General features: G+C 30.8%; 1 protein-coding gene across 1 annotated transcript; it reads left to right on the top strand.

Annotated features, from left to right (window-relative positions):
• Positions 1-4,184: 4,184 nt before the first annotated feature.
• LOC136977127 (nose resistant to fluoxetine protein 6-like) lies at positions 4,185-10,690 on the top strand. The gene is made up of 3 exons (XM_067272564.1): positions 4,185-4,275; positions 8,750-8,892; positions 10,498-10,690. The coding sequence occupies exons 1-3, from the start codon at positions 4,221-4,223 to the stop codon at positions 10,675-10,677; spliced, it is 378 nt and encodes a 125-aa protein (XP_067128665.1). The 5' UTR covers positions 4,185-4,220; the 3' UTR covers positions 10,678-10,690.
• The last annotated feature ends 4,069 nt before the right edge of the window (positions 10,691-14,759 follow it).

The following is a 14,759-nucleotide window of genomic DNA, read 5'->3' as shown; positions in this document are numbered from 1 at the left end:
GATCGAAAATATAAAACTATAGCACATTAACAGAGTATTTGTGCCAAACACTCATACAAATGTGAGGGTTATTCATGCAAGAGATACTACTCAATGTGGTCCCAATTCTAAAGTCTAAACCACCATATACGATCATTTATAATCAGTCGTTGAACACGATAGTCATCATTTTTACAATTTACTTATTTAAAAAATTGTAGACCTGTAAATGGTCGGACTGTCCACTGTCGGACCGGCTGTATGTTTGTTCTCGAGATTATGGAAGAACATAGAGCTAGCCTGACGACAGATAGGTGAAAGCTGTCACCAGATATGAAAAGAATAGAGATCAGAAGACTCTGATTTACTATACACTGAAATGTCACCGTACTAAATTTAGTTGCATTTCTAATGCTAAATAACTCTGTAGACAGAGTTTAATAACGATAATTCAATTATAACCATTCATTGTTTCTGTTTTATAACTATTTATTTTCTTGCAAATACAATGACGTAGTATATATATTGTAATAGTAATTGTAATCGGAATAAATTTATATTACGATCTTATGAATTGCTGTATAAGATAGTTGATAACTTATAAGATAGCTGATAAAATGGTCTGCATTTATTGTTTATTTAGTGGATTGCTAACATTTTACATACGAAAACAAAAAGGAAATTCAAAGATGCCATACGTGCAATTCATGATAAACAGAGCTATCAGGTAAAATAAATTAAATAAAAGTTTTGTATAAAAAAGATTTTACTCATGTGACATGAAACAAAATTTTTCAGGTTAACTATACCAGTTCTTTGTGTTATGGCCACGATGATTATTTTACCTCTTTTGGGCGATGGTCCGCATTGGAAAGAAGTTAAAAGTCACGCTGAATTTGCAGAACGACATTGGTGGGAATTTGCAATTCATATTCAGACTTTTATGAGTTATCCATATAACGTAATTGTTTTAATTTTTATTTGAATAAATATTTCTATTGTATTTTAAATTTATGTATTCTTTAAACTTGCAGTTTTTGTTTCATTTATGGTTTATGAGTGATTTGATGCAATTAACGATTATTACAGCACCATTGTTGTTCGTGTGTGACAGGTAAAGAGATAAATTACTTATATAGTTATTTAGTGATATTATTAAATTAAAGTCTTCACTCTAGCAGCAATTACAAAATAATTTGCAAAATAATTAAAATTAGAGATGAGTTTTTCTTTCAATTAGATACCAGTCATATAGATAATCTTAAAACTTTAAGGATATTTCTCCAAAAAATGTTTGTAAATCTCACATTATAAAAATTAGTAGTTTGTGTTAGAATGTACAGATGATCGTACACCAGTTATTTAATGCCCAGTAAATCCAGTCCAAAATAACATTTGAATAAACCGAAAAAGATTCTTCTCGGCTGGAATTATACTAGGGCAAAATCAACGAGTACTCAAAAACAAGTAGCATAGTTGATAAAAAACAATACAAATAAAGTAGTACTGTGCTGTCAATTTATCTTGTGCGAAGTAGATATTAACGAATTATCATCGAGTCTACGAGAAAGAAATTGATTAAGTTTATTAGTACTTATAAAGGATAAAGTTAGTAATAGTAATTAGAACATTACAATTGCTGAAGTAACTACGTCACGTAATAATTTTAGTCGATTAAAGTTACGCGGCACAAGTTTTGAATTGGCTTCTTCGTTGTAGTGTGTGCACATGAAATACTTCATGTGAGATGTACTCGAATACCAAGACAAACTTTTTAGGAAAATGCAAAATATTTTTAAATGAAATTGTTATGAATTATTGCACTTGTATCCTCTAATTTCCGTAGTTTCAGTCACAAATAAGTTGCCTTTACTCTAGTAATATAGTGTACTGGCGTGTATAGAACGGTATTACTAAAAATGGAGAAAATGTGTGACTGTTATGTGATATATTTTCAAAATGTAAGAGAAAAAGAGAAATTGTAAGTTGCGACAACCTGTTTAAAACGGAAGATTGCCAAAACGAAAATGTATTTAGTGTTGTGATACTTCGGTTTATACGGGTTTTAATAAATATGTTATTTATTCGTTGACGATTACTTGTGTATTTACTGAAGTTGTCAATTTTTTCCTTAAAAAATATTAATTATTTTGTAAATTTCTGTTTAATTTATTTAGAAGAAATACGCAATTATAACTGTCAGCGAAACTATCAGCAGAAAAGTCCGACTTGTGTTGAACACTTTTGCTGACAGTTTTGATTTTCCCATACTGTAGATAAATTGGAAAAATATTGTTAATTTATTATTTGACTGATAACAATAGTATATTTTTCTTTCAGATGGCCAAAACATGGCCTATTTCTAATATTTATATTAGTTATTGTTGGCTTTATCTCACACGTGACTTACATGGTGATGACAGATACCTTTCTTTTCTTTGGATACTCTTCTGAGATAGAGTATGTTTTAGTGATATTAAATATTTAAAGTTAACTATTATATATTTTCATTTACTCTCTTAAATTTTATTTACTGTGGTAATCAGCGGCAATTTGATAAATCTATTTAAAGCGCATTGATATTCTTATGTATGTATTGTTAATTTATATAAAATAATTATTATGTAATATACATGATAGATTTCTGTATGAAACAGGTTCATACAAAAGTATAAGGATAACTTTTTGTGAAAGTTGAATTTTTTTTATTTTGTCAAATAGGTTTCAAACAATAACAACATTTACATTACAATATAGTTAGCACGCCATATGCAAAAAATAATAATTTAATGAATTTTCTTTACAGAAAATTGTATTCTTACTTATATAATAACTATCAATATCCGTACTACTCACACCTGAATTCCTATTGCACGGGTTTATTAATTGGAAATATTCTGTCAAACAAAATGGAACTGAAGCTTAAAAAAGTAAGTGAATTTCATTCATTTTCTGTATCGCATCATAACGCTGTATTGTAACATAAATTATATTATGGATGAATAGATATATTGGGAATTAACGTTAACTTGCACAAAGTCATGAGTCAATATATTAAAGAAACAACAAACAGTTGTCGTGGTTTTGCACCCGGTTCCTTACTGGCAATTTAGAATTCTTAATGTCTACCAACTTCGACTGATGAAGTTTGGGATTAACAGTGACTTGCTTAATGGTAATCATCTGGTCCTGAGTTTCGGAATAAAAACTCTTAGACCTATCAACAGTCGGATATTGACATTTACCCTTCTTTTTATTGGTAGGTATGTCCAGATATCCACCAAACGGCTGTAATGATTGTCGCTAATGTAAATATTGAAAACACTAATTTGTTTTAAACTATTTTTGTTCTGTATTTATAATACAGTAGAGCATCGATTATCCGACCCACGATTAACCGACCGCGTTCTAGTCGGCAAATTCAAACGTCCGCTAGTGATGTGGCGCTACAATATTTGGCTACGTCTTGGCTACTTTAATATTATTTTTGTTAAATTTTTGCATGTTTTAGCTGGCAGCACTGGCTCGACCGTGAAAGGGAGGCCAGTATTTAAACCAGGCCTAATACACTATACTAATAATGTATTTTTTCATACTTTTCGGTTATCCGACTTTTCAGTTAACCGACCAACCCCAGTCCCCAATTAAGTCGGATAATCGATGCTCTGCTGTATTTCTTTTCTGATTTTAATATTATTATTAATTTATATTATATCACGGCGCTGAATATCGCATCTTATGTTCTTTAGTAGTGACACAGTAAATAAATAAGTTCTATCACTTTGACATGTTTTCGTGTAACATAATTTTATATTAAGTGTTTTCAGTTCTTCTGCTTGCTAGTGCTCACAAATATAAGATATACAGAATAAAGTAATTGTAATAAATGACCACAGAAAAAATTTAAAAATGCTCATAGTATCATAAAAAATTGCAGCCTGGCATTGAGACCATGTCACAATAAATAATTGCTCATAGTTTATATAATATATTTTCGACGGCATTATTAAATTTCAAAAATGGAGCAATCTACATAAAAACTAAGTATAATACAAATCTAAACACTTACAACGAAATATTTTAATTTGAAAAAAATTTGTTTATTTCAGATTTACCGAGTAATCTTCTGGATAATTTCCTTGTCTTTATTGATGTATTGTACTTTTGGATTGCACAAACAGATTACTGAAGTGTCTCCAAACAAATCTCTTATTTTTATTCACAGAGTTTTGTCACCATTTATGTGGGTAATTGGACTTTCCTGGACATGTGTAGCCTGTATAACTGGATATGGAGGTACGTGGATTGCACAGTTTTAAATTTCGCATTTCTAAAGTTAAAGTACAAAATACCGTTTTCAATTATCGTATTGACAAGCAAATCAAATACAACTTCGACAGTTTTAAAATGTATCTCAAATATAATATCAGATTTCTGATAAATTTTAAAGCAACAACTCCGAGAGAAATTAAATATCACCTATAAGTAATCGAAATAGGCGAATCTTTCGTATGTGTGGAATATACAAACATTTGTTGGCCAACTAAGGCAGAATTTGGTCCTTCAATATAAAAGTTTGGGCAACACTCATCTGAGAGATCTCTCTATTCTGAGTTGAATGAAAATACGTGATAAAGGATTGCTATAAATTTATTATTAAAAGATTATGAAAAGAAAACAATGGTTCTCTTAGGATAAAATGTTAGAATAAAGCTGTGATGTGTTTCATTTCATCAAGTTAATTTGATATATAAAAAATTTAGCAACGACTTTCTTAACTTTTTTTTGTCGATATTCGCTGGCAAAATATGTTATGATATCTTATTTTAACAAATTTGTTATATTATTAACAGTTATAAAATTGCATAAAGCTTAATTTACAAGGTAGAAAGGGGTTTTACAAAAGATTGTAAACGCTAATAACAAACAAAATCGCAATTAATTTAGTCTGACTCTACTGGAGATACACATGACCGACTCGACCTTTACCTAAACTTACTAGTGTCAATTCCCCTATTGAACAAACCTCTCCTCAGTTATTGAGTTATTAACTTTTAAACAGGGAATAAATTTCGGATCATGCCTTTCGTTTTTCCGATTTGTGGTCTGTCAGAAAGAACGCCTTACGACCTCAAATCTTCAACTCAATTTAAAACCATTTAATTGACAACTATTTACAAAATGTTTCGCAATAGTTCTTGCTTGCTTCTCACAACATAGTTTTAAGCCAGGCTTGTTTCTCCCGGTTCAAACGATCGCGTTGCTTTCTATCTGAGTTTTAGATCCGTTGGCCTACCAATCCGGACCTACCAATCCGGCCCCACCAATCCGGCCCTACCAATCCAGTCTACAATCCGGCCCTACCAATCCGGACCTACCAATCCGGCTCTACCAATCCGGACCTACCAATCCGGCCCTACCAATCCGGCCCTACCAATCCGGATTGGTAGGCCAACGGATTGGTAGGCCAACGGATCACGTGCGGGTTTGCCTCGGTTGGCATACCTGTCCTAACTTGTCCAGGATGACTAGCTAACGGAAATTTTCCGGAAAACGTTTCTGACAAGTAAACATTTGAATTATCTTGTCCCAACTCGGTAGGCCCTATTGACACAGGCAAAGAAAATTGTGTTTCTCTCTCTTTCATACACAAACATATATAACAGCAGGGATAGTTATATAAAAATCAAAACATAATGAAAACATCATAGCAAAATACGATCCAAATTCTGTATTTTAAACAACTTTTCACTTCGAGTTTCACTTTCATTCCCTATTTCAGCGATTCTCAACCTTCTTAGCTCCGCGACCCCCGAATAGTAAATATAAATAAAATTAATATTTCATGACCCCCACCCAAAGGAATAATAACAGAAAGCCTTACTATTACTAATTGAATTTTGACTGTAATTATAAATGTAATTTTTTTTAAATTACTGTATTATATAATCACATTGCACTAATTTTGTACATTAAGAAAATACCGACAGTATAAAAAATGTAATAGAACTGTTCCTATTATTTTATGTCGCTGTGTTAATAGCGACGGGTATGAACGTGCATGTATGTCGTGTACTGTACATACATGAGCAATTTACAAGTTCCAACTTGATGTGTACGCGTTCTTTGTAATTTGATCTCCTATAATACTCGCTGTGACAGCATGTTTGAACATGCATATAAATGCGTTTGAACAAGTGCTGTCACTAGTATAAAAGAGGCGCTGGCGATTGCACCATTTCAGTTAAGTTTCGAATACGAAGCGTGCGTCTGGTGCTTTTATTTTAGTGTGCGGTCAACCGTGAAACTGAATTATTTTTTTTTAATAAATTTCTAATGCGAAATGGATAAATTTGTGAAGAAACGAAGTGAGCCATCTACATCCAGTGAATCGGTTCGTAAAAAGACAAGGTTGTACAATGACAGTTATTTAAATTATGGTTTCACCTCATGGATGGAGAGCCACAGTGCCTTGTTTGCTCTCAAGTTCTCTCCGATGACAGCATGAAACCATCAAAATTAGTTCGACACTTGGAAACTAGACATCCGGCTCATAAAAACAAACCCTTGGAATTTTTCGAAAGAAAATTACATATCTTGAGAAATCAACAAACTTCTATTTATGTTAAGCCACACTGATAAAAAGTGTACTTGAAGCATGTTATCTCATAGCATTAAGAGTAGCTAAGATGTTCAAACCCCATACAATCGCCGAAAAATTTATATTGCCTACTGCTATTGATATGGTCAGTGTTTTAATAGGTGTGAAAGAAGCAAACAAATTGAAAAACATTCCGCTTTCTAACGACACAATATCGAGGCGAATCGGTGACATGGCTGCCGATGTTCGCGATCAGATAATTCAGCAAGTGAGTTCAAGTGAATTTTTTAGTATTCACTTTGATGAATCATCAGACGTAGCAAACACGTCTCAGTTCTTATGTTTCGTATGGTATGAATGCGATAGGGACACATCAATCAAAGAAAATATGTTGTTTTGCAAAACAGTACCGGGTCATGCAACAGGACAATGTCTTTCTGATGTTTTTTTACGATGCTACGAGAAACATATACTAACATAGATTGGACAAAATGTATTGCAGTATGTACTGAGGGTGCAAAGGCGATAACTGGAAAGCACAGTGTATTAATGAAAATATTAAGAGATCGTCTTATAGCAAGGGCGAAATGGACGCACTGCTTCCTTCACAGACACGCTCTTGTCACAAAAAATATGCCGGAAAATCTTAATAAAATTCTTTGTGAAGCTGTAAAGTTGGTTAATTTTATTAAAATCCGACCGTTACAAAACAGGCTGTTTGCTAAACTATGCGATGAAATGGGCGAAAATAAAAAATCTCTTCTTTTCTATACAGAAGTTAGATGGTTATCGCGAGGGAAAGTGTTAACCCGGATATTGGAATTGCGAGATGAATTAATAATATTTTTCCGTGATAAACAAACGCCATTATCATTGTTTTTACAGAATAATGAGTGTATGTTGTTGTTGGCTTACTTAGCTGATGTATTTTCGCATTTAAACGACTCGAATGTGAATTTTCAAGGACGTGATAAAAACATTTTATTAATGACAGACAAAGTTCATGCGTTCATTAAGAAGCTTCATATCTAGATTATTCGCCTTCAAAGCAAAAATTTGGATATGTTTCCACGCCATTAAATTGAGAAAAATTTGAACGAACAAGACACTATTATTCACCACAGTTTGGATTGCATGAAGATGCATTTGCGTGAGCTAAAAACTCCGTTGACGGAGTATTTCCCGGAAGGAAAAATGATTTCTCGAACAGATGGGTACTGAATCCGTTTAGTGAAAATGTTGTTGCCGCTGCTAAGTTACCAGTTGTGATTCACGAACAGCTCATCGAAATGTCTGCCGACAAAACGCTACAACTGCAATTTACATCTGAAGATTTAAATACGTTTTGGCTCGCTCGTCGACACGAATATGGAAATTTAGTCACAGAAGCATTGAAAATATTAATGCCTTTCGCCACGTCTTTTCTCTATGAAAAGGATTTTTCGTCTATGGTTTCGCTAAAAACTAAATACAGGAATCGTCTTTTATCACTCGAAAACAATTTGCTTTCGTGTGTTTCTAACGTAGATCCACGTATGGAGAAAATTTTAAATGAAAAACGAATGCAACCATCACATTAATTTCTTTTCTTTACATGTGTACTTATTGTAAGTAAAATGTTTATAAGTTTATAATAAATGATTTTTTCACATAAATGATTTCATTATTGTCTCGCGACCCCCAGGTTGAGAAACGCTGCCCTATTGTATACATTATAGAAAAGTTATTTTTTGGAAAAATATACAAAACTACATTTTTGTTTTCTAAATTCAATCATATAAATTTTTACTATTAGGACAAATTTAGTAGGCTATTTTTATTGTAGTTATATTACTAGAGAAATTTAATAATTGTTTTGTCGATATTCGTTATTCGTAAGGGGAATAACATAAATGTTTTAAAATAATATACATAGAAAATCTAATTAAGCAATTTCTCTCTTATCTCAAATCTCTTAAACCACTTTACAAGAAAAAAATTTACTACTGCTTATTGCCCAATTTACCTAAAATGTTTAATAATTTAGTGATTTATATTTCACAATAATATATACGTCCATTATTTAGTGCTAAAATCATTGCTATTTCTACATTATGTAAACATGTAGAACGTTATATCTGTCAGATATATATTTTTTAAGTTTTCGACTTTATCTTTTTTTATTTTTAGGTGTTGTTAACAGATTCCTGTCTATGAAAGTCTTCACCATTTTAGATCGTTTGAATGTATGGGTTTACGTGCTTCATCCTGTAATTACGCTTTATATTTACGCTCAGCTTAGAAAGGCTACAACGTTCAATGAAATAAATTTGGTAAATTTCTGTTATTTTTTAAATAAAAGTAATAACAATTAATGAATTCACCTATAAAATAATATATATCTGTATATTTACATGTTTTACTGTTTCATATTTATTTACATATTTTTGAATTTCATCAGTATTTAGTCTTAAGATTATTCATAGTGTTATACAAATGTCCTAAGTAGTATAAGAAGAAAAATACTTATCAAAGATGAAATATAATTAAATTAGTAATGTTTTTCTATAACAAAGTCCTAAAACTGTTAACAGAGTAAGCGAATATATAATAATAAATATGCTTTCATTAATCTTTGTGACAGAATTTTGTGCACGCCAGATAATCGAGGTCAAGATTAGCGAGAGTGTATTATATACAATTCAGAATTAGAAGTTATATAATTTCATATATATTTCAAGTTTATTGATTACTTTTTGCAATTAAAAAGAAATAACACTATTTAAATACAACAAGCAAGCGACAGTATAAAATTGTTCGAAAATTGCTGATAAATAAACGTACGACTTCAGAACTTGATATAAAATGGCAAAGACTCGACAATACTTGTTTTTCTACAGTAATCTTCATAATTATTTTATAGGTAAAGAATTTATAATTTCGCTTAATTTATCCATTTAATAGAATATGAATATCATTGATTAAATTTAGGTAATGAAGTAAATTTTTTTCATTGAAATGGAGAAATTGGTTTCGTCTAATGAGTAATATCTGACAAAATTTAATTATGACAATAAATAATGCCAAATCAAAGAATTTTTTCATTAAAATGTTGTGAAGTTAAAAAAATCGTAATTATTAATTTTTACATCATACGGGTAAGAGATAATATTAATCCGTATCAAATAAATTAAAATATTCTTTGTACCATAGAGTAAATCTGATTACATGCAGATAAATAACAATTGTAGTTGATATTGTGGCATAATTTACATTGATGTTTTGACGTGCAATTTGAAATAATTTTGGACGTAAAAATTCTCACTATCGGCAGTTTACACATCCTTTTTTTTGTTTTTTAATCTCGAGAAAGCAGTTAAAAAAGTGAAATCCGAGACAAGGTGTCAAAACCATAAATGAAGACGGTCCCCATTAACTATATAAAAACTTCCGATGCAAACTGGAAGTCATGTTATTTCATTTCAAATTTTTCTCCCTGCGAGGTATGAGATAGATGATCGGCAGGACTCTATTGTTAAAAGTTTAATTTCGCAATTCATTACTAATTTGGAGAGAATATATTATAAATTATATAAATTAAAAATATAATTAAAAACCGCATCCCGGCATTCTCACGATATCAGAATAGACATTTTCTCGTTCAAGTTAAACACGCATTTAAAAAAACCTTGGATTAGACCTTAAAAAATGAAAATTCTTAAATCAAATTTTAGGTCTTATTTTAGGTGAATAAACGTGTAGTTGCTTAGGATTTATTAAATAAACACTATATTTTAAGTTAAAACGACAAATAATTTGCGATAAAAATAGCAAGTACAGAAAATAATTCAAATATTAAACAATTTCAGTCGTATTAGTTAATTATTTTTAATATATTCAAACTTTAATTGTATAGTTAAGATTATTTTTTTTTTCAGTGGATGCTGTTCACACTGGTGCTGTTCCTTTCGCTGATTGTATCTTTCTTCTATTACATTTTTATTCAAGCTCCTCTCGACTTTGTGGCTTTGAAATTGTTACGTTCAAGATCAGAGAAAAAAGCTTCTGTCGAAAATTGCGAATTAAAAACCATAAGTAAGCGGCTTCAATCCGATTGATTTGCTCAAATTATGAAAATCAGGATTTCGTCATATAACTTAAGTACTGTACTTAAGTTACATGACGAAATATAACACGAATTAGAATGTATTTACACGTTATAGCATTTTACTATAATGAATATTTACAAATTTTCATTTTGTCTAACGGGAATGAAACATCTCATGACTATATATTTTGTATACGATTCTTCAAAGTATTTCAAAATTAATAAATTACTTAAATAGTCATTAGTGTAAGTGTATACTTTGTACTATTTTGGAATTTCTAAAATTCATGTGAATATTAATGTGAGGAATTTATATCAAAATGATGTAGAATTGATTACATTGCGTATCCACAAATAAATTCACAAGCTACTTGCTGGAGGTGTTTGTTGCGTTAATTTATGGTCCACTTCGTAATTAGACGCACAACATCCTTTGGTCTGTCGAGGCGGATGTAGCCGCCATCTTGTTTCTTTCGACTTTCGAATTACAACGACGAGTTAAGGTAAGTCTGCCGACACTTATCATTTCTCTTACCATTTAAATTGTTTCCTATTTCTTTTCCATATTTTTGCTATTTTTGTTATAATGGCCATCAATGAATCATTTGACGAAAGAAAAGCTATTAAATTTAGAAATATAGCAAAAAGAAAACTGTGTTATATTCAAAAATTCCTGGACAATTTCGATTCAGAAAGTTGCAATGTTCAGGAGGTCAGAGTAATGTTAAATTCTTTGCCTAAAATTTTGGAAGAATACGATCATATTCAAAATCAACTCGAAATAAACTCTGAAGATCCGAAACACATTATACAGATATAAAGGAATTTATAACAAGTTACCACTCTCTAGAATCACAATTAAATACGCTCGTTGATACCAGATCAAGACTTACTTCACCTCCAGTGTCTGTTCACTCTAAGTCTATAAATTCCTTGATAAAAATACCCATTATCAATATTCCATGTTTTGATGGCAATGTCAGGCAATGTACAGTAGAGAGTCGTTAATCGGAACCCCGGTAATCGGAATAGCCGGTAATCGGAACGATTTTCAGTCGGACTGTGTCGTGCTGAATCGAACGTTTTTGATACTAGATTTACTTCTAAAGTATAATTTTCATGTTTTTATATTCTTCAATATATTTATTTTGTTTGTACAAAATGAAGAAATAATTTTTAACGATACGATAGCCTCGATTATTATTATAAAAATTTTTGTTAGGCTTAAAATCGACGAAAAATTCAACACGAAGTGACACGCGACAGAGAAAAATTTTAACATCGGACAGGTTAATATATTTTTCCGTACACAATCGGTTATCCGAACAAATCACTAATCCGAACAACCCCAGTCCCCAGCTGATTCCGATGAACGACTCTCTACTGTATATTAAAATATGATGCTGTTGATATTTCTTTAACACAGGAAAATGTAGTAATGTGTGTTTTTGTTAAACTGCAGTAAACAAACAATTTTTGTTCAAAAGAAAATACTTCTGGAAGGAAAATACTGCATTTTTCTTCCATTGCAGTTGCTTGTTTTGTGTGTTCAAGTTTAAGGTCATGCTCACCATAAAATAAAATTTTTGTAATCAATCGCGACTATTGAGATCAACGTATTCAAGATATTTTTTGGTTAAAAATAAACAATAAATAACGATAAAGTGATACAATAAGAACGATAAAGTGCAGTCAATCAGACACTGGGCGGCTTTTCTTCCTTTTTTTTTTATTATTTTTTAGTTGATACGCGTTTCAGGCTCACAATGCCTCTTCTCAGTCAACTATTTTAAAAATGTATACGATTACTACATACCGCTAAATTGTTACGATAACACATATAATTAACCTCTTAACAGTGAAGGACGAGAATAGTCGTCCAAGACGATCGAGTGGCAGTGGTGAAGGACGACTATAGTCGTTAAAAAATTCTTATAAAATACCTGGACCATTTCGTGAAGTCGTAGAATTTTCACGAGTAGTTAGGTTCTCCAACTTTGTTTTGGAATATCCTTTAGTTCTCGAGAAATTACAATAAAAGAGAGAAAATTAAAATAAATATGAAATTTTAGACGGCCATCTATCGACATAAATCGAATTTAAATCTCCCGCCGTCATCTGATTGGTTAAAAAAATTAATATTCCTAATTGGCTCGTGTCAGAAAAAAGTAGGTGTGGCTTCTGTAAATGACGCTATCGGGAGAGCACCGATGCAACCGAAAAAAGTAAACAGCCTACGTCATCAGTCTAACGGTCCTTGTCTGACCTACTTTTCGTAAAATCAACATTAGAGTAAGCTGTAGTAAAACGTAGTAGTTTATAGTAAAACGGTCTTCTCTAATATTCATAGTACTTTGTAAAGCTTGGATTTCAATTTAATAAGTATTATTTAATTCAGAAACATTATAAATACATCATTAAGTAGGAGAATAACGAAAAACTTTATTTTTTAGTATAATACAATTTACAAAATCGAAAGTTCGTATATCGTAATATTATAAAAAACTACATCGAAACATACAAAGTCACCTAATTTACTTAAATTCAGTTCATTATACAACTGTCGATACTCTTGCCTTCCTCAGTTTCCTCAAACAAAATTCGAAAACTTCAATTAATCCTATAAATATTTAAGCGCCATTACTATTCGAATTAACTGTAATTACAAATATAAATGAAAAATATTTTCGACATAAACCCTAGGCAATAATTATCAAAACAAAATTCTTCAAGTATAAATTTTTCTGTATAAATGTCAGCGATCCAATGTGTGACCTACTTTCTCTAACGTAGTAAAACAAAGTAAGTTGCAGTACAACAATACACATAAACACAAATAAATTAGTAGCTCAATAATACATACTTTCATTTATATCCATATGTTATATCCAAAAGTCAGTTCTCCCAAATTGTCGAAAAATAAATTATTTTCAACTTTTCTTTTTGTAAAGTAGCATATTCTGAAAAACAAGTTCTATATTCAGCGTAAAATTTCCACCTTTTATCCGTTAAAAACAACGCAAAATGTACGAATCCACGTAATAAAAAATTATCGCAGTGAACTTCGAAAAAACCAGAAACACAGATACACCAGACTGCACTGTACAAAATTTTCCCACGAACTGATTCATATTTTAATGCACCTGTGAATAATTTCATCACATGACGAAAAGTTTTTGAATAAAAGCTAAAAGTTTTTAAAAATTCTTTCATAAAATCCGATGAATTTAATTAATACACAATAACTAGATCTGTTTAATAAAGATTAATAATTTTCCATTATAATTATGCAAATTAGATATAAAAAAGATCATCGCGCAAATTCTCCCGCGAACCATGGATGACTCTTACGTCATCTGGATTGAAGTTTCCTGCAAAATAGTGAAAATTTTTATATAATTATTTTACTAATCCAGCCAAATTTAAATAATATAAAATGTCTAGATCTGTTTAATAAAGATTAGTAATGTACTATCATTAATATGCAAATTAGATATGACAAAGATCACTGTGGAAAAATTCCCGCCAAGATAAAAATAGCTTTCGGTCACGTGATCACCAAGAAATACGCCTTAAATTTAATGTTTGTGTACAAATTAATACATTTTAACTAATGTCATCGTTTAAAATTTAATGTTTCTGTAAAAATTAGTAAATTGTAACAAATTTCATCAAAGACAACAGAATAATTTTCAGCTCATAAAAACTCTACAATAAATGATTATTTCTTCGAAAGACGTCGATATGCACGAATAAATAATAAATATACAATAATGCTTTTATCCATTTTAAGTGGATATTGTAAAAATTAAGCTATTTAATTTGTTTGGCTTTTATAATTTAGTTTCCGAATATTTTACTGTGAAATTCTATTTAGTAAACAGAAACAAAGACAAGCTATTAATTATAAACAGGACAATAGAATAATTTTTACGTAAATTGAGTGAAAATACAGAAAAAAACAAATTATATCAAAGATGGGGACAAACAAGCTTACATCCCCAGAACAGAGCTTATAATTTGTTGTCAATTTCAGCCTGTTCCTACTTCGACTGTTTTATGTTGGTAAAAAGTTAATGTTTTAAGATGTTC

This window comes from Centruroides vittatus, unplaced genomic scaffold, assembly GCF_030686945.1.
Source record: "Centruroides vittatus isolate TY-2023 unplaced genomic scaffold, ASM3068694v2 contig_441, whole genome shotgun sequence".
In the NCBI taxonomy this organism is placed as follows: domain Eukaryota; kingdom Metazoa; phylum Arthropoda; class Arachnida; order Scorpiones; family Buthidae; genus Centruroides; species Centruroides vittatus.
This window is presented reverse-complemented; position numbering and strand designations above follow the sequence as displayed.